Raw genomic sequence first — 18,393 nt, 5'->3', positions numbered from 1 at the left:
AATTTTTTTAAGTTTATTTACTTATTAGAGAAAGAGAGAAAAAGAGGAGAGAGAATCCTAAGCAGGCTCTGTTATATGATATGTCATATGTCATATGAATAATGCTACTATGTTGTTAGTGCAGAGCCCGAGGCATGGCTTGAACCCGCGAACTGCGAGATCACGACCTGAGCTGAAACCAAGAGTCGGACACTTAACTGACTGAGCCACCCGGGTGCCTCTCAAAAAATTTTTTAATATAAATATATAGGTAATAAATAAATAAATATTTTAAAACGAAAAACCCATTGACAACATCTGGAAAACGTTTCCTAAGTTAAAAAAAAAAAAACACAAAAGAAAATATGGTCCCTTCTTTTAGGTGTTTTCAAAGCTGAAAATGATCCTTGGGGATGAAATCTGAAGAACACAGAACAGAAAGATGGGATGATGCTGGATCCTTGGTGATGTCATTCAGCCACTGAATTGGAATCCATAGGCTACTTATTCTACCTCCAAACATATGAGATACCATATTTCTGTGTTGTTAAATTTCCGGTAATTATAAATAAAGACATTCTAACTTTATATAAATTCCAGAATGTAGACGACTTGGTGCTCAACTGGCTCTCTTAATCCAGAAATTCCAAGTTTACATTTCCAGTGACTGAGGATAACCAAAATAAAAGACATGAATGGAATCAGTTGGTCTTGAAGTTCTGAACGGAACTCTGGTACAAAGTTATTTTGGAGTCAGAACCAACAGATCTCTAATATTCCTTGGGTCTGAAAATTGCAGCAACTGGTGAGACAGAAGGTTGGTACTTTTTAAGGCACTCAGATATTTTTGAGGGCTTGAACTTTGGAATTTGATATCTTTAGGTTGTTATGGGTAGAAGTTGGAACTGGCAGAGACTTTTGGGTACTCTTTTTTTAAAAATGGTAATTTACATGTCACAGATTCATCATTTTAAGGGTATAATTCTGTAGTTTTTAATATATTACTACTATTTAATTATAGAATATTTTTCACCCATCAATTAATAGACATTTATGTTGTTGCTATTTTTTTAGCTATTATGAATAATGCTACTATGAACATTCCTGTACAAGTTTTAGTATGGACATATATGTTTTCATTTCTCTTGGATATATATCTAGGAGTACAAGTGCTGAGTCATATGGGATAATTCTATGTTCAACATTTTGATGAACTACCAGACTATTTTCAAAAGCAACTGCAGCATTATACAGTCCTACCAGCTATGTATGAGGTTTCTAATTTCTCCATATGTTGTCAACACTTATTATTGTCTTTTTTTAAACTATAATCATCCCAATAGGTATGTAGTGGTTTTGATTGTAATTTAGCTAATTACTAATGATGGTGAGCATCTTTTCATGTGTTATGGGCTATTTGCATATATTCTTTGGAGAAATGTTTTTCCAAATCTTTGGTCCATTTTTAAATTGAGTCATTCATCTTTTGTCTTTTTGTTGAATTTAAGAGTTCTTTATATATTCTAGATACTAGATTCTTATTACATAGGGTATGCTTTGCAATTATTTTTCCCATTCTCTGATTCATTTTGATTTTTTAGAGTTTATTTGTTTGTTTTGAGAGAGAGAGAGAGCACATGTGTGCATAGGAGGGACAAAGAGAGGGGAGAGAGAGAATCCCAAGCAGACTCCACACTATCAGAGCAGAGCCAGTATAGGGTGAGATGATGACCTGAGCTGAAATTAGGAGTCAGATACTTAATCTACTGAGCCACCCAGGCACCCCTTGAATTGATTTTTGTATATGGTGTGATGTAGGGATCTAATTTCATTCTTTTGTATGTAGATATCCAGTTGTCTCATTACCATGTGCTGAAAAGACTATTCTTTCTTTCATTGAATTATTGTGGCACCTTTGCCAAAAATTAATTAACAATAGATGTGAGGGCTTATTTCTAGACTCAGTTCTAATTCATTGATCAACTGCAGTTGACCTTTGAACAACACTGGGGGTAAGGGCACTGACCCCCGACACAACTGAAAATCCACCTACAACTTTTTACTCCTCAAAGCTTAACTAATAGCCTACTATTGACCTGAAGCCTTATCAATAACATAAATAATTGATCAATACTTATTTTGTAGGTTGTATATATTATATACTGTATTCTTACAATAAAGTAAGCTAGAGAAAAGAAAATGTTATTAAGAAAATCATAAGGAGAAAATACATTTATGAGGGCACCTGGGTAGCTAAGTTGGTTAAGCATCCAACTCTTGGTTTTGGCTCAGGTCATGATCTCACTGTTCATGAATTCGAGCCCCACATTGGTCTCTGTGCTGGCAGCATGGAGCCTGCTTGGGATTCTGTCTCTCTGCCCCTCCCCTGCTAGCTTGCTGTCTCTCAAAAATCGATAAATAAACGTTAAGAAAAAGAAGAAAATACATTTATAGTACTATAAAATCTCTGCATTATAAGTAGACTCATACAGTTCAAACCCATGCTGTTCAAGGGTCAACTGTAGCATGCTTGACCACAATTTGTGTTTTTATAAAGCAAATTAACTAATAATTATTAAATGAGAGACTGATATCAGCATAGCATGGAATTTGTCATCCTCAAATTTTCATACTTGATTTTTCTAGTGAAAGGAGGCCACAGAATAGAATTGTAACCTTTATTAGGGTGGGAAAAGGCCTTCAGCTCAGCTGCGACACAGGCAAGAAATCTTTCAACTCTTAAAAAAAATAAAAAATAAAAAATGAGCACTAGTACCCAGGATGCCTCCCCAGAAAGGTACTCTCTCACATTGTAGCAGGTTTCACTTCTCTCTGTGCATGCCTTAAAGCAACCCCACTGGCAAGGAGCTCTACTTCATCTACATTATTTCAGTACCCATCAGTTTGAATTTCTACTCTTAACATTTTAAAAAAAATATATCCCTGAAGCAGCTTCTGCTATAAGCGCCTGCCAGGGTCGTTTAAGTTTCTCCTCAGGTGCCAATTACTGGCGTGTGATTTTTTTGTGCTCTGGTTCCAAAGTAGCATGGATTTTAAGTGGTGCACCATAACCCTGTTTTTCCCATAAGCCCTATTATTTCTAGTGCAAAATATTGCAAGACATAAGGTTTCTCATGAATGTACATAACATGTTACAACATAAATGCCTGTATTTTTACATTTTAACCAAGGATTTTTGAGATACTGGATTCACTTAAAGTAGAATCTTCAGCTACAGTGGCAGGACAATGAGATGGAGATGTGTAGATAAATAGGAGTTTTGCTGTCCTTCACATCTTCATTTTAAAGACATTCTCCTACTTAAAGGATGGGCTAATCCAATCTGGGCCTCTGAAATTTTTCTTTATTAATAATAGTAATAGCTAATGATCCTCAGTCCATCCCATTTCCCAGTCCATTGATGTTGTTGCTGCTACTCAGTCCTCCACTGTGTGCTCCTTCATCCTTCTACTACAAATCCATTAGGCCAGTTAGCTATGGTTTAGCCAGCCCCAGACTCCCTCCCACTGCCCCCAGTCACAAGTGGGTTTTCACAGCCTACTAGGTAAAATGTGTCCTCTTAGTCCATGCTTCCCAAACTTAGGCATTTTTCAGAATCACCTGGAGGGCTTGTTCAACCACCGGTTCTTAGATGCCACCTCTGGAGATTCTGATACGCTATACATGAGGTCTGAGTGAGGATTGGCATTTCTAACAAGGTCCCAGGTGATCCTGAGGCCCCGCCTCCAGAGGCCATATTTTGAATGGCATTGCTATAAATGGCCCTGTCATCAGCAGTGTTAATTATCTTAACCAGTTCCTTCCCTGTCAAACCTTTTTCCCTGGCCATTGCATTGGCACAGCCATTCACAACCAGGGGCAGTTTTGATCCCCAAGAGATATTTGACAGTGTCAGGGAACACTTTTTGTTGCCATAACTGGGAGGGTATGCTACTGGTGTCTAGTAGGTAGACACCAGAGATGCTGCTAAACATCTTACAATGTTCAAGGTAGCTTCTTACCACAAAGAATTATATGGCCCAAAATGTCAGTAGTGCCCAGGTGAAGATACTTGGCAGGGATGTGCTATTGCTTTGTTTGCCCATAGCATGCAATCCTTCTGATTGCATCTATGTCAAGTTGATAGCCTATGAAGCAAAGATAGAGATAAAAGAACAGTTGCATTTCCCACCCCAAATTTTTTTACATTTCATTGAAAATACAACATCTAAACTTTCAAAGTGTAAAGTGCTTTGAAAAATCACCTATAAACATGATAACTTGTCTTCAGAGTTCTAATTTCTCCTTCTTAGGTCTCATGGCAGAATGGAAGACTTTACTGAAGCCAAATCTTTGGATATTGGGCCCATCTATTTCTTTGATCAGGTAATAATATACCTCAGTCTCATCAAATTGTAGTTTGCATTTCTAAAAATAATTAGCTTTGGACCAGTATTTTTCTCTGCTTTTTAATCAGAAAGTTTTCTTTCATTTTAGATGAAACCAAAAAGGAAAATATGGGAAAAAAGAGAACATGAAGGCCATTTCCCCCATTTGAGATACACCTCAAGAGCTATTTATAGGTAAAATATTTGGAATTACTCTTCAATTGCTGGGATCACTTTACATTTTCAAAGAGTTATAGGTGCTCAGGACCAGTGCTTCCTATTCCCCGTCCCTTAAGAAACTATATCAAGGAATTTCCTATTTCAAAGCTGACCATGAAGCCAATCAGAGAACTTTATTTTAGCTAGATCAGTGATTAATTGAAGCATAATTGGTCATATCTGACCAGTCACTCTGTTTGCCGCTTTCCACACAAACCCAGCCTCAGTTTTGCTTTACAGGGTTTGTACTAGATGTACCCTTTGGTTTCTGCATTGCTTACTTTCTGTTCCTTTTTCTTTTTTAAGTTTATTTATTTTGAGAGAGAGAGCAGGGGAGGGGCAGACAGAGAGGGAGAGAGAAAATCCCTATCATGCTCCTTACTGGTAGCACAGAGCCCCACATCGGCTCACAAACAATGAGATCGTGACCTAAGCTGGTATCAGGAGTCAGATGCTTAACCAACTGAGCCACCCAGGGACCCTTCTTCCTGTTCCTTTTCATAGTTTACTTAAATATTACCTTTTTGATGAGACTTTTCTTGATTATCCTATTTCAAATTTCTACCCTGTCCTCACTTTGGCATTCCCTATTCTTCTTCCTAACTTTCCTCATGCATTTATCACTTTCTATAACATTATAAATGTCATTCCTATTTCTTTGTTTGCTCTCCCTCCCCTTGTGAGAGTATCAGGTCGATAGGGAAGGATTTTTTTAAATCTACTTGATCACTTATCTATTCCCAGTCCTAAAAGCAATGCTTAACACACAGAATGGGCTTAATACAGATTTGTGTCCGCCCTTAAATATAAATGAAATGATGGAACTAGTCATTTCACAATGTTTTTTACCCGCTAATTACTACAGTTTTTTAACTTGCAAATTAAAATACTCCAACTCATCTTAGAACATGTATCACAAGGTTGTATAAGGTTAAAAGCTGTCAGTTATACCAGTGAGTTCTTGAGCAGGGGCAACTTTGCCCCACAAGGGGCATTTGGCAATATCTGAAGACATTTGTGGTTGCCATAACTAAGGATGCAACACTAAACATCCTACAATGCACAGGACTGCCCTCCACAACAGAGAATTATCTGGTCCAAATTGTCAATAGGGCCAGGGTTGAGAAACCATAGTATACTCTCATGTGGTAGAGTTTGTTTGTTTGTTTGTTTGTTTGTTTGTTGTTTTGAGCCTGCTATAACTTTTCTCAAGACCACTGCAAGTTGCTGCTCTTTTCAGAAGTCTATTGTCTTTTTATTTCCGACTCTTTCTGTTTGAAAAACAATTCGACATAACTTGGTTATTTTACATTCACAAGTAGTTGGCTTATAATTGGCACTCAGTAAATGAGTTCAGGTTGTCATAGGGGCAATAAGTAGGTCTGTTTATCATAAGGCTCCAGGGCTTTATTGGCTGCCCAGCTTTCTTATTTGATGCATGTCTTAAGCATTGCTTCTGTTCATTCCAATTAGAAACACCCTGTTTCTTCCACTGGCTATCCTACTGCTGCCACTGTACCAGGAGTAAAATCCACACTTTTAACCATGAGCTGCAAGTCCTTCTGTCATTTCCTCTCCTACCTGCCCTCTGACTTCCTTGCATGCCACTGCCTGTCACTTGCTCCCCAGACATTATGGCCTATCTATTCTTTTAACAACCAAGGCCACCTGCTTTTGGTTCTTTGCATCTGCTGTACACTCTCCTTTGAATGTTTTCTGCCATATTATTTTATGCTTGGCTCTTCCTCCTCATTATTCTAGTTTCATTGCAAATGCCACCTCAGAAAGGCCATCCCTGATCTCCCAATCCAAGGAAGCCAAACATACACCACCCCCGTCACTCTATTACAGTGTCTTGTTTTATTTTCCTTACTGCAGTTATCACTATCTGTAATTTTCATTGCCTTCCTTTCTCTCTCCCCTCCTTCTTCCTCCTTTCATTTTCCCTTCCTGTCTTCCCCATTAAGGTCCATGAGGTAGAGTTCCATTCTCTTTGCCATGTCTCTCTAGCGCCTAGAACTGTGCTGATGAATATTTCTTGAATGAGTGAGTCATTTCTTCATATGTGCTGTTCCTAGAGAAATGGGCTACTTTTAACACTGAGCCAGGTGCCAAGACCTTCATTGTTGATTATCTCCTTAAGGTTTTTAAGTCTGGTTTTGAAATGGGTAGTCCATTATTTGAGCTTCTGTCTGAAAAATAAACCAGACAGGTAAGTATTATTTTTAAAATGCACATTCAATTTCTCAACAACCCTCTGAAGGAAGTAAAATTATTGACCTTATCTTACATATAATAAAACTGAGGCAATTAATAAATGGTAGGTGTTAATATTATTATTGAAATAAGTAGTTTTTATCATTTCATTTGAGCAATAGGTAAATCTGACAATTATGAATGCATATTTACAGGATGTTAACACAAAAAAATACCTTAAAGTGAAGATAACACAGTATGGCTCATACAGTTTGTATTGGAGTTTAGTAAAATGATGTTTATGAAAGCAACTTTAAAGCTATAAAGAGATATAGAAATTTCATGAGTTATTTAAAGTTTTCAAAAATGGGTCTTCCATCTTTTAAATATCAGTGAAAATATAACTAATGCCTAAAGATCAAAGATTTAAGATCTACATTTAGAATTCTTATGCAAATTAAAATACCTTTTCATCTTAAAAACATTCCCTTTTACTTTACTTAAATACTTAGTTGGGAAAGTACTGTTATTTTTCACATTATGTGAATGGAATTATTATTTAGAAGAGAAATACAAGTAACTCTTTAGTGCTGTTTACCATTTTAAAAATTTTTTTTAATTTTTAATGTTTTATTTGTTTTTTTTTGGTTTTTTTTTTTTCTGAAATTTATTGACAAATTGGTTTCCATACAACACCCAGTGCTCATCCCAAAAGGTGCCCTCCTCAATACCCATCACCCCCTCTCCTCCCTCCCACCCCCCATCAACCCTCAGTTTGTTCTCAGTTTTTAACAGTCTCTTATGCTTTGGCTCTCTCCCATTCTAACCTCTTTTTTTTTTTTTTTTCCCTTCCCCTCCCCCATGGGTTCCTGCCAAGTTTCTCAGGATCCACATAAGAGTGAGACCATATGGTATCTGTCTTTCTCTGTATGGCTTATTTCACTTAGCATCACACTCTCCAGTTCCATCCACGTTGCTACAAAAGGCCATATTTCATTTTTTCTCATTGCCATGTAATATTCCATTGTGTATATAAACCACAATTTCTTTATCCATTCATCAGTTGATGGACATTTAGGCTCTTTCCATAATTTGGCTATTGTTGAGAGTGCTGCTATGAACATTGGGGTACAAGTGGCCCTATGCATCAGTGCTCCTGTATCCCTTGGATAAATTCCTAGCAGTGCTATTGCTGGGTCATAGGGTAGGTCTATTTTTAATTTTCTGAGGAACCTCCACACTGCTTTCCAGAGCGGCTGCACCAATTTGCATTCCCACCAACAGTGCAAGAGGGTTCCCGTTTCTCCACATCCTCTCCAGCATCTATAGTCTCCTGATTTGTTCATTTTGGCCACTCTGACTGGCGTGAGGTGATACCTGAGTGTGGTTTTGATTTGTATTTCCCTGATAAGGAGCGACGCTGAACATCTTTTCATGTGCCTGTTGGCCATCCGGATGTCTTCTTTAGAGAAGTGTCTATTCATGTTTTCTGCCCATTTCTTCACTGGGTTATTTGTTTTTCGGGTGTGGAGTTTGGTGAGCTCTTTATAGATTTTGGATACTAGCCCTTTGTCCGATATGTCATTTGCGAATATCTTTTCCCATTCCGTTGGTTGCCTTTTAGTTTTATTGGTTGTTTCCTTGGCTGTGCAGAAGCTTTTTATCTTCATAAGGTCCCAGTAATTCACTTTTGCTTTTAATTCCCTTGCCTTTGGGGATGTGTCGAGTAAGAGATTGCTACGGCTGAGGTCAGAGAGGTCTTTTCCTGCTTTCTCCTCTAAGGTTTTGATGGTTTCCTGTCTCACATTTAGGTCCTTTATCCATTTTGAGTTTATTTTTGTGAATGGTGTGAGAAAGTGGTCTAGTTTCAACCTTCTGCATGTTGCTGTCCAGTTCTCCCAGCACCATTTGTTAAAGAGGCTGTCTTTTTTCCATTGGATGTTCTTTCCTGCTTTGTCAAAGATGAGTTGGCCATACGTTTGTGGGTCTAGTTCTGGGGTTTCTATTCTATTCCATTGGTCTATGTGTCTGTTTTGGTGCCAATACCATGCTGTCTTGATGATGACAGCTTTGTAATAGAGGCTAAAGTCTGGGATTGTGATGCCTCCTGCTTTGGTCTTCTTCTTCAAAATTCCTTTGGCTATTCGGGGCCTTTTGTGGTTCCATATGAATTTTAGGATTGCTTGTTCTAGTTTCGAGAAGAATGCTGGTGCAATTTTGATTGGGATTGCATTGAATGTGTAGATAGCTTTGGGTAGTATTGACATTTTGACAATATTTATTTTTCCAATCCATGAGCTGTTTTATTTGTTTTTGAGAGAGAGACAGAGACAGAGTGTGAGCAGGGGAGGAGCAGAGAGAGAGGGAGACACAGAATCTGAAGCAGACTCTAGGCTCCAGGCTCTGAGCCATCAGCACAGAGCCGAATTCAGGGCTCAAACTCACAATCCCTGAAATCATGACCTGAGCCACAGTCATTTAACCAACTGAGCCACCCAGGTGTCCCAGTGCTGTTTACCATTTAATAAAAACTTTATGCAAGTGAAATTCCATCAAGTGTTGATAATGTTTTACCACACTGACTTGGTGGAAGAAAACACTTTGAAATTGTAATGACTTGGTTAGCTGTCTGGTTTAGGGAGCAACTGGTTTAGGGAACATTTCAAAGGACAGCTCATTTAAAGTACTTTTGTTCATACCTCTGATAGTGTAGTGAAATCAGTTTTGGTTTCTTATGCAATAGATACTGATTGAATAAATGAGTAAAGATAGTAGCCAGATTATAGATTTTAAGCTCCTGAAAGGGAAGGACTGTTCCTTCTCTGTGTATTCTGTGTAACACAGTGTCCATGCAATGTATGCTTGATTGTCCTCCTAGATTTTATTATATCAACTATCAGAGGCTTGAAGATACCTTTGATGTTGCTCAGTAAAATATGTGCTTGGGATATAAATGTTCTATATTCAACTCATGGCTCCTATCTTTTTAAAAAAACTTTTTAATGATTTTATTTATTTTTGAGACAGAGAGAGACAGAGCATGAGCAGGGGAGGGGCAGAGAGAGAGGGAGACACAGAATCCAAAACGGGCTCCAGTCTCTGAGCTGTCAGCAGATCGTGACACAGGGCTCAAACTCATGGACTGTGAGATCATGACCTGAGCTGAAGTCGGATGCTTAACCGACTGAGCCACCCAGGTGCCCCTCATGGCTCCCATCTTAAAGAAGGATCACATCTGAGCAAAGCCACTAACCCACTAACATTGCTATCTGGACCTAAATCTATCTTTTTTCTCTTTATACTAATATTTGTTGAGCAAATATGTGCTAGAGAAACAGTAATGAATAAAACAAAGCCTCTGCTTCATGGCTTTCATTGGAGCAAAAGGAAACAAATTAAAGCCAAATAAACAAGTAAATATATAGAATATCAAATAGTGATATGTGCCTTAGAGAAAAAAACAGGTTCAAGGGGAAGAGGGTGATGCTATATTGTATAAGGTGTTCAAAATGGCTCCATTTCTATAGTAATATTTGAGCAGAAGATGGATGTAAGGGTGTATGGTACATAACAGTGAGAAGCATCCTTGGTCTATTTGAGGGTAACAAAGGGGCCAGTGTGGCTGAAGCAGAATGAATTGGAAGAGAGTAGTAGGAGATAAGATTATAAGAATAAGAGGAAAGGGAGAGGCATCTATGTGTCTCAGTTGGTTGAACATCCAACTTCAGCTCAGGTTATGATCTCAGAGTTCATGAGTTGAGTTCGAGCCCCGCATCAGGCTTGCTGCTGTCAGCACTGAGCCCACTTCAGATCCTCTGTCCCCTTCTCTCTCTACCCTTCCCCACTCACTCTCTCTCTCTCAAAAATAAATAAACATTAAAAAAAATAATAATAAGAGAGGTGCGCCTGGATGGCTCAGTCGGTTAAGCATCGAACTCTTGATTTCAGCTCAGGTCATGATCTCATGATTCATGGGTTCAGGCCCCTTGTCAGGCTCCATGCTGATAGCTGTGGAGCCTGCTTGGGATTCTCTGTCTCCCTCTTTTTCTGCCCTTTCCTTGCTCACTCCCTATCTCTCTCTCTCTGTCTCTCTCTCTCAAAATAAATAAATATCTATCTATCTATAAATAAATAAATAAATAAATAGCAAAAAAAAAAGAGGGGACGGAGAGGGTCAGATCATGAAAGACCTTAGGTGCCACTGTTATGCAGGCTTTTATACTGAGTGACATGGAAAGCCATTGCAGAATCTGAGTGTAGAGGGGTCACTGGACCTGATTAAATGACTAGGCTTGTGTGTTGAGATTCAATTTTAAGAACTGGCGGGAAAAGCAGAAGATTAGATAAGAGCCTATCTATAGTAATAATCTAGGCAAGGGATGATTGTAGATCACCTAGTGTGATAGTTCTGAAAGAGGAGCAATAAGGTTGATTCTGGATATAGTTTAAGGTAGAGATGACTGGGTTTGTTATGGAACAGATATAGAATGTGAGAAAAAGATAGGATAAAGATATCCAAAGACAACACCAGAGCCTTTGACCTGAACAGCTAGAAGAATGGAGTTGCTATTTATTGAAGTAAGTAAAAACTAAGGGAAAAACAGGTTTGGTGGGAAAGACCAGGAGTTCATTTTTGGACATGTTGGATAAGTTGACCTTGAGATGCCTTTTAGAGATGTTATGTAGAAAGTGGGTATAAAAGTTTGGGGGTCAGGTGCGAGGTCAGAAGTAGATATGTACATTTGTGAGTTGTCAGGGTCTAAATAGTTTTTAAAGCCTTTCAAATGGGTAAGCTTACAAAGGGAGTATAGGTAGAGAGAAGAAGGGAGGTGTGAGAGGGAGAAGTTAACTCAGAGATGAAGAGAAACCAGCAAAGGGTTGGAGAAGGAATATCCAGTGAGGGAGGAGAACCAAGAGAAAGTGATGTTCAAAAAACCAATGAAGAAAATGTTTCAAGAATGTTCAGTTATGTCAAATGCTGCGTGGGAGTTGTATGAGTTGAAGACTGAATAGTGACTGTTTGGTTCAGTATGATCAAGGATTTTGGTGACTTTAAAAGAGGCTTCTCTGTGGAGAGGTGGGGACACATAGAGTGGGTTGAATAGAGAATGGGAGCAAGTATAAACAACTTTCAAAACTTTGCTTTTTCAAAGCAAAACAACTTTTACTGTATACCACTTCACACCCATTAGGATGTCTATTTAAAAAAAAAAACATGTTTCCGATTCTGTGTCTCCCTCTCTCTCTGCCCCTGTTCATGCTCTGTCTCTCTCTGTCCCCAAAATAAATAAAAAAACGTTGAAAAAAAAAATTAAAAAAAAAAAAAAAAAAGGGGGCGCCTGGGTGGCGCAGTCGGTTAAGCGTCCGACTTCAGCCAGGTCACGATCTCGCGGTCCGTGAGTTCGAGCCCCGCGTCAGGCTCTGGGCTGATGGCTCAGAGCCTGGAGCCTGTTTCCGATTCTGTGTCTCCCTCTCTCTCTGCCCCTCCCCTGTTCATGCTCTGTCTCTCTCTGTCCCAAAAATAAATAAAAAAACGTTGAAAAAAAAAATTAAAAAAAAAAAACAGAAGGTAACAAGTATTGGCAAGGATGTGGAGAAATTGGATTGTGCATTGCTGGTGGAACTGTAAAATGGTGCAGTGACTGTAGAAAATTATATGACATTTCCTCAAAAAATTAAACATAGAGTTACCATGATGTAGCAATTACAATTCTAGAAGTGAAATCAGGGACTTGAACAGGTAGTATATACCCATGTTCATAGCAGTATTATTCATAATTGCCAAAAAGGTGGAAGCAACCCAAGTCCATTGAGAGATGAGGGGATAAACAAAGCGTGGTATACACGTACAATGGAATGTTACTCCTTAAAAAGGAAATTCCAACACATGCTGCAACATGGCTGAACCTTGAAGACGTTATGCTAAATGAAATAAGACAGTCACAAATGAACAAATATTGTATGATTCCTCTTATATGAAGTTCATAGGGTAGTCAAAATTGTAGACACAGAAAGTAGAATGGTGGTTACCAGGGCTGGGGGTGGAGTGAGTGATATAGGGTATATAATGTCTCTTCTACCTTCTCAGGATCTCCTACCGGGATGGATATAAGACAGATCAGTAGGAGAAAAACATTTTTATCTAGTAATTTTTAAGTGTAGAACAAACACCCAATGGAACAGAGTTGAATGCTTATATGCTAGGTTGGACAAAATAATAAACTGTGAAAATGTGACAAGACAAAGGGGTAGGCTAGAGCAACTAATCCTTGAGAAATGACTCAGAAGGTAAGAGTTTAACAAATTTGTTTGTACAGATTTTTCCTGACCTCAACTTAATCTTTGGTGATAAGAATGTTTCTTCCTCCTGGTATAGGGAGGGTATGTTTCACCTGAGGGTTTTAGCTCCTGCTTTCAGGAAGAAAAAGGAAGGTCAGAATGCACCTTCCATTTGCTATTTTTCAAATGCCTTTAACTCAATATAATCAATATGCTAAAATGGCATATTTTGGGGTGGTACGCTCTGAACCTCCACAGGAGGGATGGAGAGTTAGTGTTAATGGGTACAGAGTTTCATTGGTGAAGATGAAAAAGTTCTGGAGATGAATGATAGCAATGTTTGCACAATAATGTGGATATACTCAATGCTTTAGGACTGTACACTTAAAATTGGTTAAAATGGTAAATTTTATGTGAAATTTATCATAATAAAAAAAAGGAATTTTGCCATTAAGGGGGCAGATAAATGATTTGTAGTTGGCAGGAACTGTATCAGTTCCTAAAAGTGTGTGGAGAAAAACACTGAAGAAATTTGTAAAACTAGGCTGTTGGTAATGCCTTGTAAGAGAGAGTCAGCTGAAGTCTGACCTTCCTTTAGTCTCTACCCCCTAGATTCAAACCCTGTGCATTTTAAGGGCCCAGAGATGGGGTAATCAGCACCTGGGATATGGACTTATCAACCAAAAATGTCTGTGGGACTGGGAAGGGCGTGGGGGTGCCACTAATTTCTAGTTGTTTTGGAAGAATTCCTCTAGGAAGCAATAGACTTAAATGCCACTTGATCAGCAGTACATTCTCTCTCCTGGTAGTTTAGATACATGGTAGGCCAAATCTTAACCATAATCACTTTGGTAGTAGAGTTAAAACATTAAGAATTCAGACGGTCTTATCAAAGGTGAACAACTTTGGCCCAAGAGAGTGCCAAACACTCTCTCTCAGGATAGCAATGGCCATGGAATTGTATGTTCCCTTTTATATACATTCCATGTTAATATAGATATTAGCGTGAAATACTAGTATACATACAGTGTAGCTCTACATCTTTAGAAGTCAATATGAGGGGCACCTGAGTGGCTGAGTTGGTTAGTGTTATATATATAAATTCATGGGGTGAGTCAAATAACACACATGTTTTAATTTACCAACAGGATCCCCCTCCATTTTATCCTTTTATTTTTTAAATTAATAGTAAATTTTGATGACTATAAACAGATGGTATTTTATGATCTTACTTCTGCTCAATTTTATCTTTCGATACTTCATTGTGAAGATTTTCTTCTGACTTGTCTTTCGTTTAACTAATTTTCTTTTCAGCTTTGTGTCTAATATGCTGTTAAACCCATCTACTGAGTTCTTAATTTAGCTTATGATATTTTTCAGCTTTATAATTTCTATCTGGTTCTTTTTCAAACATGCTCATGTGTGTATGTGTGTGTGTGTGTGTGTGTGTGTAGCTTTCAGTTCTTTGCAAACATTCTCAATTTCCTTGGTCATTGTAAGCAGAGTTATTTTAAACTATATATCTCCCTATGGTTCTATTTTATTAGTTGCTGTTTCTACTGGCTCTCATTCACGTTCTCTTGATTCCTTGTAAATCTTGTGTTTTAAAACACTTTGTGTCACATATTGTATTTGAAAACTATTTTTAAAAATAATTTGGGGGCGTCTGGGTGGCTCATTCAGTTAAGCCTCTGACTCTTGATTTTGGCTCAGGTCATGTTCTCACGGTTTGTGATTTCAAGCCCTGCATCAGGCTCTGCACTGACAGTGCTGAACCTGCTTGGGATTCTCCCTCCCTCTCTCTCTGCCCCTCCCCAGCGCTCTCTCTCTCTCTCTCTCTCTCTCTCTCTCTCTCTCTCAAAGTAAACTTCTAAAAACTTTAAAAAACTTTTTAAAAAATTATTTGAGGGCTAGGATGAAGTCAACTTCTACTGGACGAGATTTACATTTGTTTCCGTCAGGAGTTTGTGGATAGCAACACTTAGGGGTCACCTTAATTCAATGTCAGGAAATGAGATAATTTGAAGCTGTGTTATAATGTGCTGGTCTAGGTGTACTTCTGGAAAATCCTTACTCCTAGGCCACAGCCTTTCGAGTCTCAACCAATAACCTTGCCATGGAAGGCCCTAGATTTCAAATTTTGAACACTTAGCCCCCACAAAGCTATCAAAAGTCCTGACCAGTCTTTAAGCCTCTCAGATGCATCTTATAGAATTGGTAAATTTTCCTTCCATACCTCTAACCTTCCACAAAGGGGGAAAATATGGGGTTTTTCTCTTTGGATTTCAATCTTCTTCCAGATACTGATAGTAACTCATCACTATCTTGTTAGCTCTCTGTAGCCTTTAAGAAAAAAAAATTTTTTTTGGTCCAGCTTTTCTAGTTGTCTCCAAGAAAGGGTTACTTTGAATTACCTAGATGCTATTACCAAAAGGAGTAGATCACTTGCAAGTTTTAAACATGGTATGCATAGTTGTTTTGTAAACTGTGGCTGAAAATTCCAATATATGAGATATCTAGACCTTTGCAGATCTGTTTCTGTTGCTGCTTTGGAATTTCAGTATAATGTAGTAACATCTGATGGGGTGTGTAGGACAGGCTAAGGGAACATACAACGTGTTTGTAGTCTAACCTAAGAAATTCAGGGAAGGCTCTTTGGAAGAAACGACCTCTGTCTTGTCTTATAATTAAGGTAATGAATAAGCAGTACACACACATACTGGTTTTTATCTTCTGTTCATAAATGTAATAAATATTAATTGTAGAAAAGTTAGAAAAGTATAAAGTATAAAAGAAGGCAAAAAAATGACTTCTACAATCCCATAATCAATTTACTTTTTTAGAGGATATTTGCTTAGTTTCTGTACTAGCAGATATATGGTGCATACATTTACATTTGAGATCATTCCACATATATAACCGTGTATAATCTTTATATAATATTATAATGTAAGCATTTTGCCAAATTACTAAGAGGAATTTTCCAAACAATTCTTCATGCTACCCATTGTATGAGCATGGCACTATTTACTTAGCTATATCCTTATGGGCCATTATTTTTTTTTTCAATTTTTTCTAATATCAACAAATAATGTTACAGTTAGCAATTTTATTCACAGATATTATACATCCTTTTTATTAAATTTTAAGATGGATTTCCAGAAGTTGAATTACTGAGTTAAAGAAAATAAAATATCTTTTAAGGCTTACATATGTTTTTTACAGTCATACAAACAGTACAGTATCTAAAGAACAAAAGGAAGCAAGACTATCTACAGTAGCTGAATGTGAGAAGAAAGATGAATTCCATTCATCTGGGATCTCACAAATTTCTGGTGTTTCCAAGTTTTCATCTAACCTTCGATTCACCAAAATATACCGGCAAAAGAATCTATTTGAAGAATATAAACTGATTGCTGCTGAAATACTGAGTGAACTTGGGGAGATGTTGCAGAAATATGCTGAGTATAACATTACTTTCCCTGCGGGAATTGTAAATCTTATGAATTACAGCTGGCATGATCTTATTGAAGGTGTTTGTAAGTGTGCAACGAAAAATCTGAAGAAAAACAATGCCTTAAAAAGAGATTCCAAAAACATGACCCAAATCAGCACCTGTGCAAGAGAGGAATATCATAAGGAAAATCATCTTGTGAAAGCAAAAAAAGACCACCCTGTTTCATCGGGTGAGTAGAAGTTAATTAGATTTGTAAATAATCCTCCAGGTTTCTTTTTTTTTTTTAAGGAATAAAGGGGCGCCTGGGTGGCTCTGTCAGTTAATCGCCTGACTTGATTTCAGCTCAGGTTTGTTAGACTGAACCCCACGTGGAGCTCTGCACTGGGTGTGGAACCTGCTTGGGATTCTCTCTGTCCCTCTCTCTCTGCCTTTCCCCCCTCACTCATGCGCACTCACTATTACACACTCTCTCTCTCTCAAAAATAAACAAACATTTTTAAAAAATGAATAAAAATAGCAAGTGAGTGAGATGTTGACAAAACATTATATTAGTGATATATATTTGGTTTGTGTTAATAATTTTAATAAGTGTTAGTGACTGTCAGGAGAAAGATACAACAATTTATAGTGCTTTCATTGTAAGCATCTGTTACACTTTACATTCATGTGATATGAACTCTCTGCCTTAAGGGATCCTACAAATACTTTTACAGTGGCAGGGTCCAAAATAAATATGATGCTAGCCACATATGTAATTTTTTTAATTAACTTTTTATTTTAAGATGATTGTAGATCCACATACAGAGAGATACCATATACCCTTACCCTTTCTCTATATGACAACATCTTGCAAAACTATAGTACAATATCACAGCCAGGATATTGACATTGATACAGTCAAGATTCAAAACATTTCTATCAAGGCAAGAATCATTTATGGAGTCCTTCTGCAACCACACCCACTTCCCTCCTTCTTCCACCCCCTCTTTAATCTTGACAACCACCAACGTGTTATACATTTCTATATTTTTGTCATTTCAAGGATGTTATATAAATGGAATCATGCAATGTATAACTTTTGGTGATTGCCTTTTTTCAGCAAGCTTAATTCTCTGGAGATATATCCAAGTAGTATGTATCAGTAGCTTGTTCCTTTTTATTGCCCAGTAGTATTCCATGGTATGAATGTACTACAGTTTGTTTAACCATTCCTTCCTTGAAGGACATCTAGGTATTTGGGTTTGTTTGTTTGTTTGTTTGTTTGTTTGGGTTTTTTTTCCTTTAGTTTTTAGCTATTATGAAAGCTGCTAAAACATTTGGGTATAGGATTTATGTAAATATAAGTTTAGATTCCTCTTTGATAAATGCCCAGAAGTACAATTGCTGGGCTATGTGGCAACTGCATGTTTACTTTTATATGAAACTTTCAAACTATTTTTCCAGAGAGGCTGTACTGGTTTTTTGTTTTGTTTTTGTTTTTGTTTCTAAGTTTTATTTAAGTAATCTCTATACCCAACATGGGGCTTAAACCCACGACCCCAGGATCAAGAATCACATGTTCTTCTGACTGAGCCAGCCGGGCACTCCATGGCTCTACTGTTTTACATTCCTACCAGCAATGTATGAGTGATACCATTTCTCCATATTCTCACCAGCATTTGGGTATTATTACCACTTTTTATTTTAGCCATTCTTGTAGGTGTGTAATAATATCTCATTATAGTTTTAATTTGCATTTCTCTAATGGCTAATGATATTGAATATTTGCCATCTGTATATCCTCTTCAGTGAAATATCTCCCGTGTCTTTGCTTAATTTTCTAATTGGATTGTTTTTTTAATTGTTGAATTTTGAGAGTTCTTTATATATTCTAGA

General features: G+C 37.6%; 1 protein-coding gene across 1 annotated transcript; it reads left to right on the top strand.

The window, feature by feature from the left end:
* Positions 1-407: 407 nt before the first annotated feature.
* LOC122472518 lies at positions 408-16,838 on the top strand. Its single transcript, XM_043562169.1, has 4 exons — positions 408-796; positions 4,293-4,365; positions 4,477-4,562; positions 16,287-16,838. The coding sequence occupies exons 2-4, from the start codon at positions 4,306-4,308 to the stop codon at positions 16,753-16,755; spliced, it is 615 nt and encodes a 204-aa protein (XP_043418104.1). The 5' UTR covers positions 408-796; positions 4,293-4,305; the 3' UTR covers positions 16,756-16,838.
* Positions 16,839-18,393: the final 1,555 nt, after the last annotated feature.

The sequence above is a fragment of the Prionailurus bengalensis genome, chromosome B4 (assembly GCF_016509475.1).
Source record: "Prionailurus bengalensis isolate Pbe53 chromosome B4, Fcat_Pben_1.1_paternal_pri, whole genome shotgun sequence".
NCBI classification, from domain to species: domain Eukaryota; kingdom Metazoa; phylum Chordata; class Mammalia; order Carnivora; family Felidae; genus Prionailurus; species Prionailurus bengalensis.
Note: the sequence above shows the minus strand (reverse complement) of the source record. Positions and strands in the feature narration are given on the sequence as shown.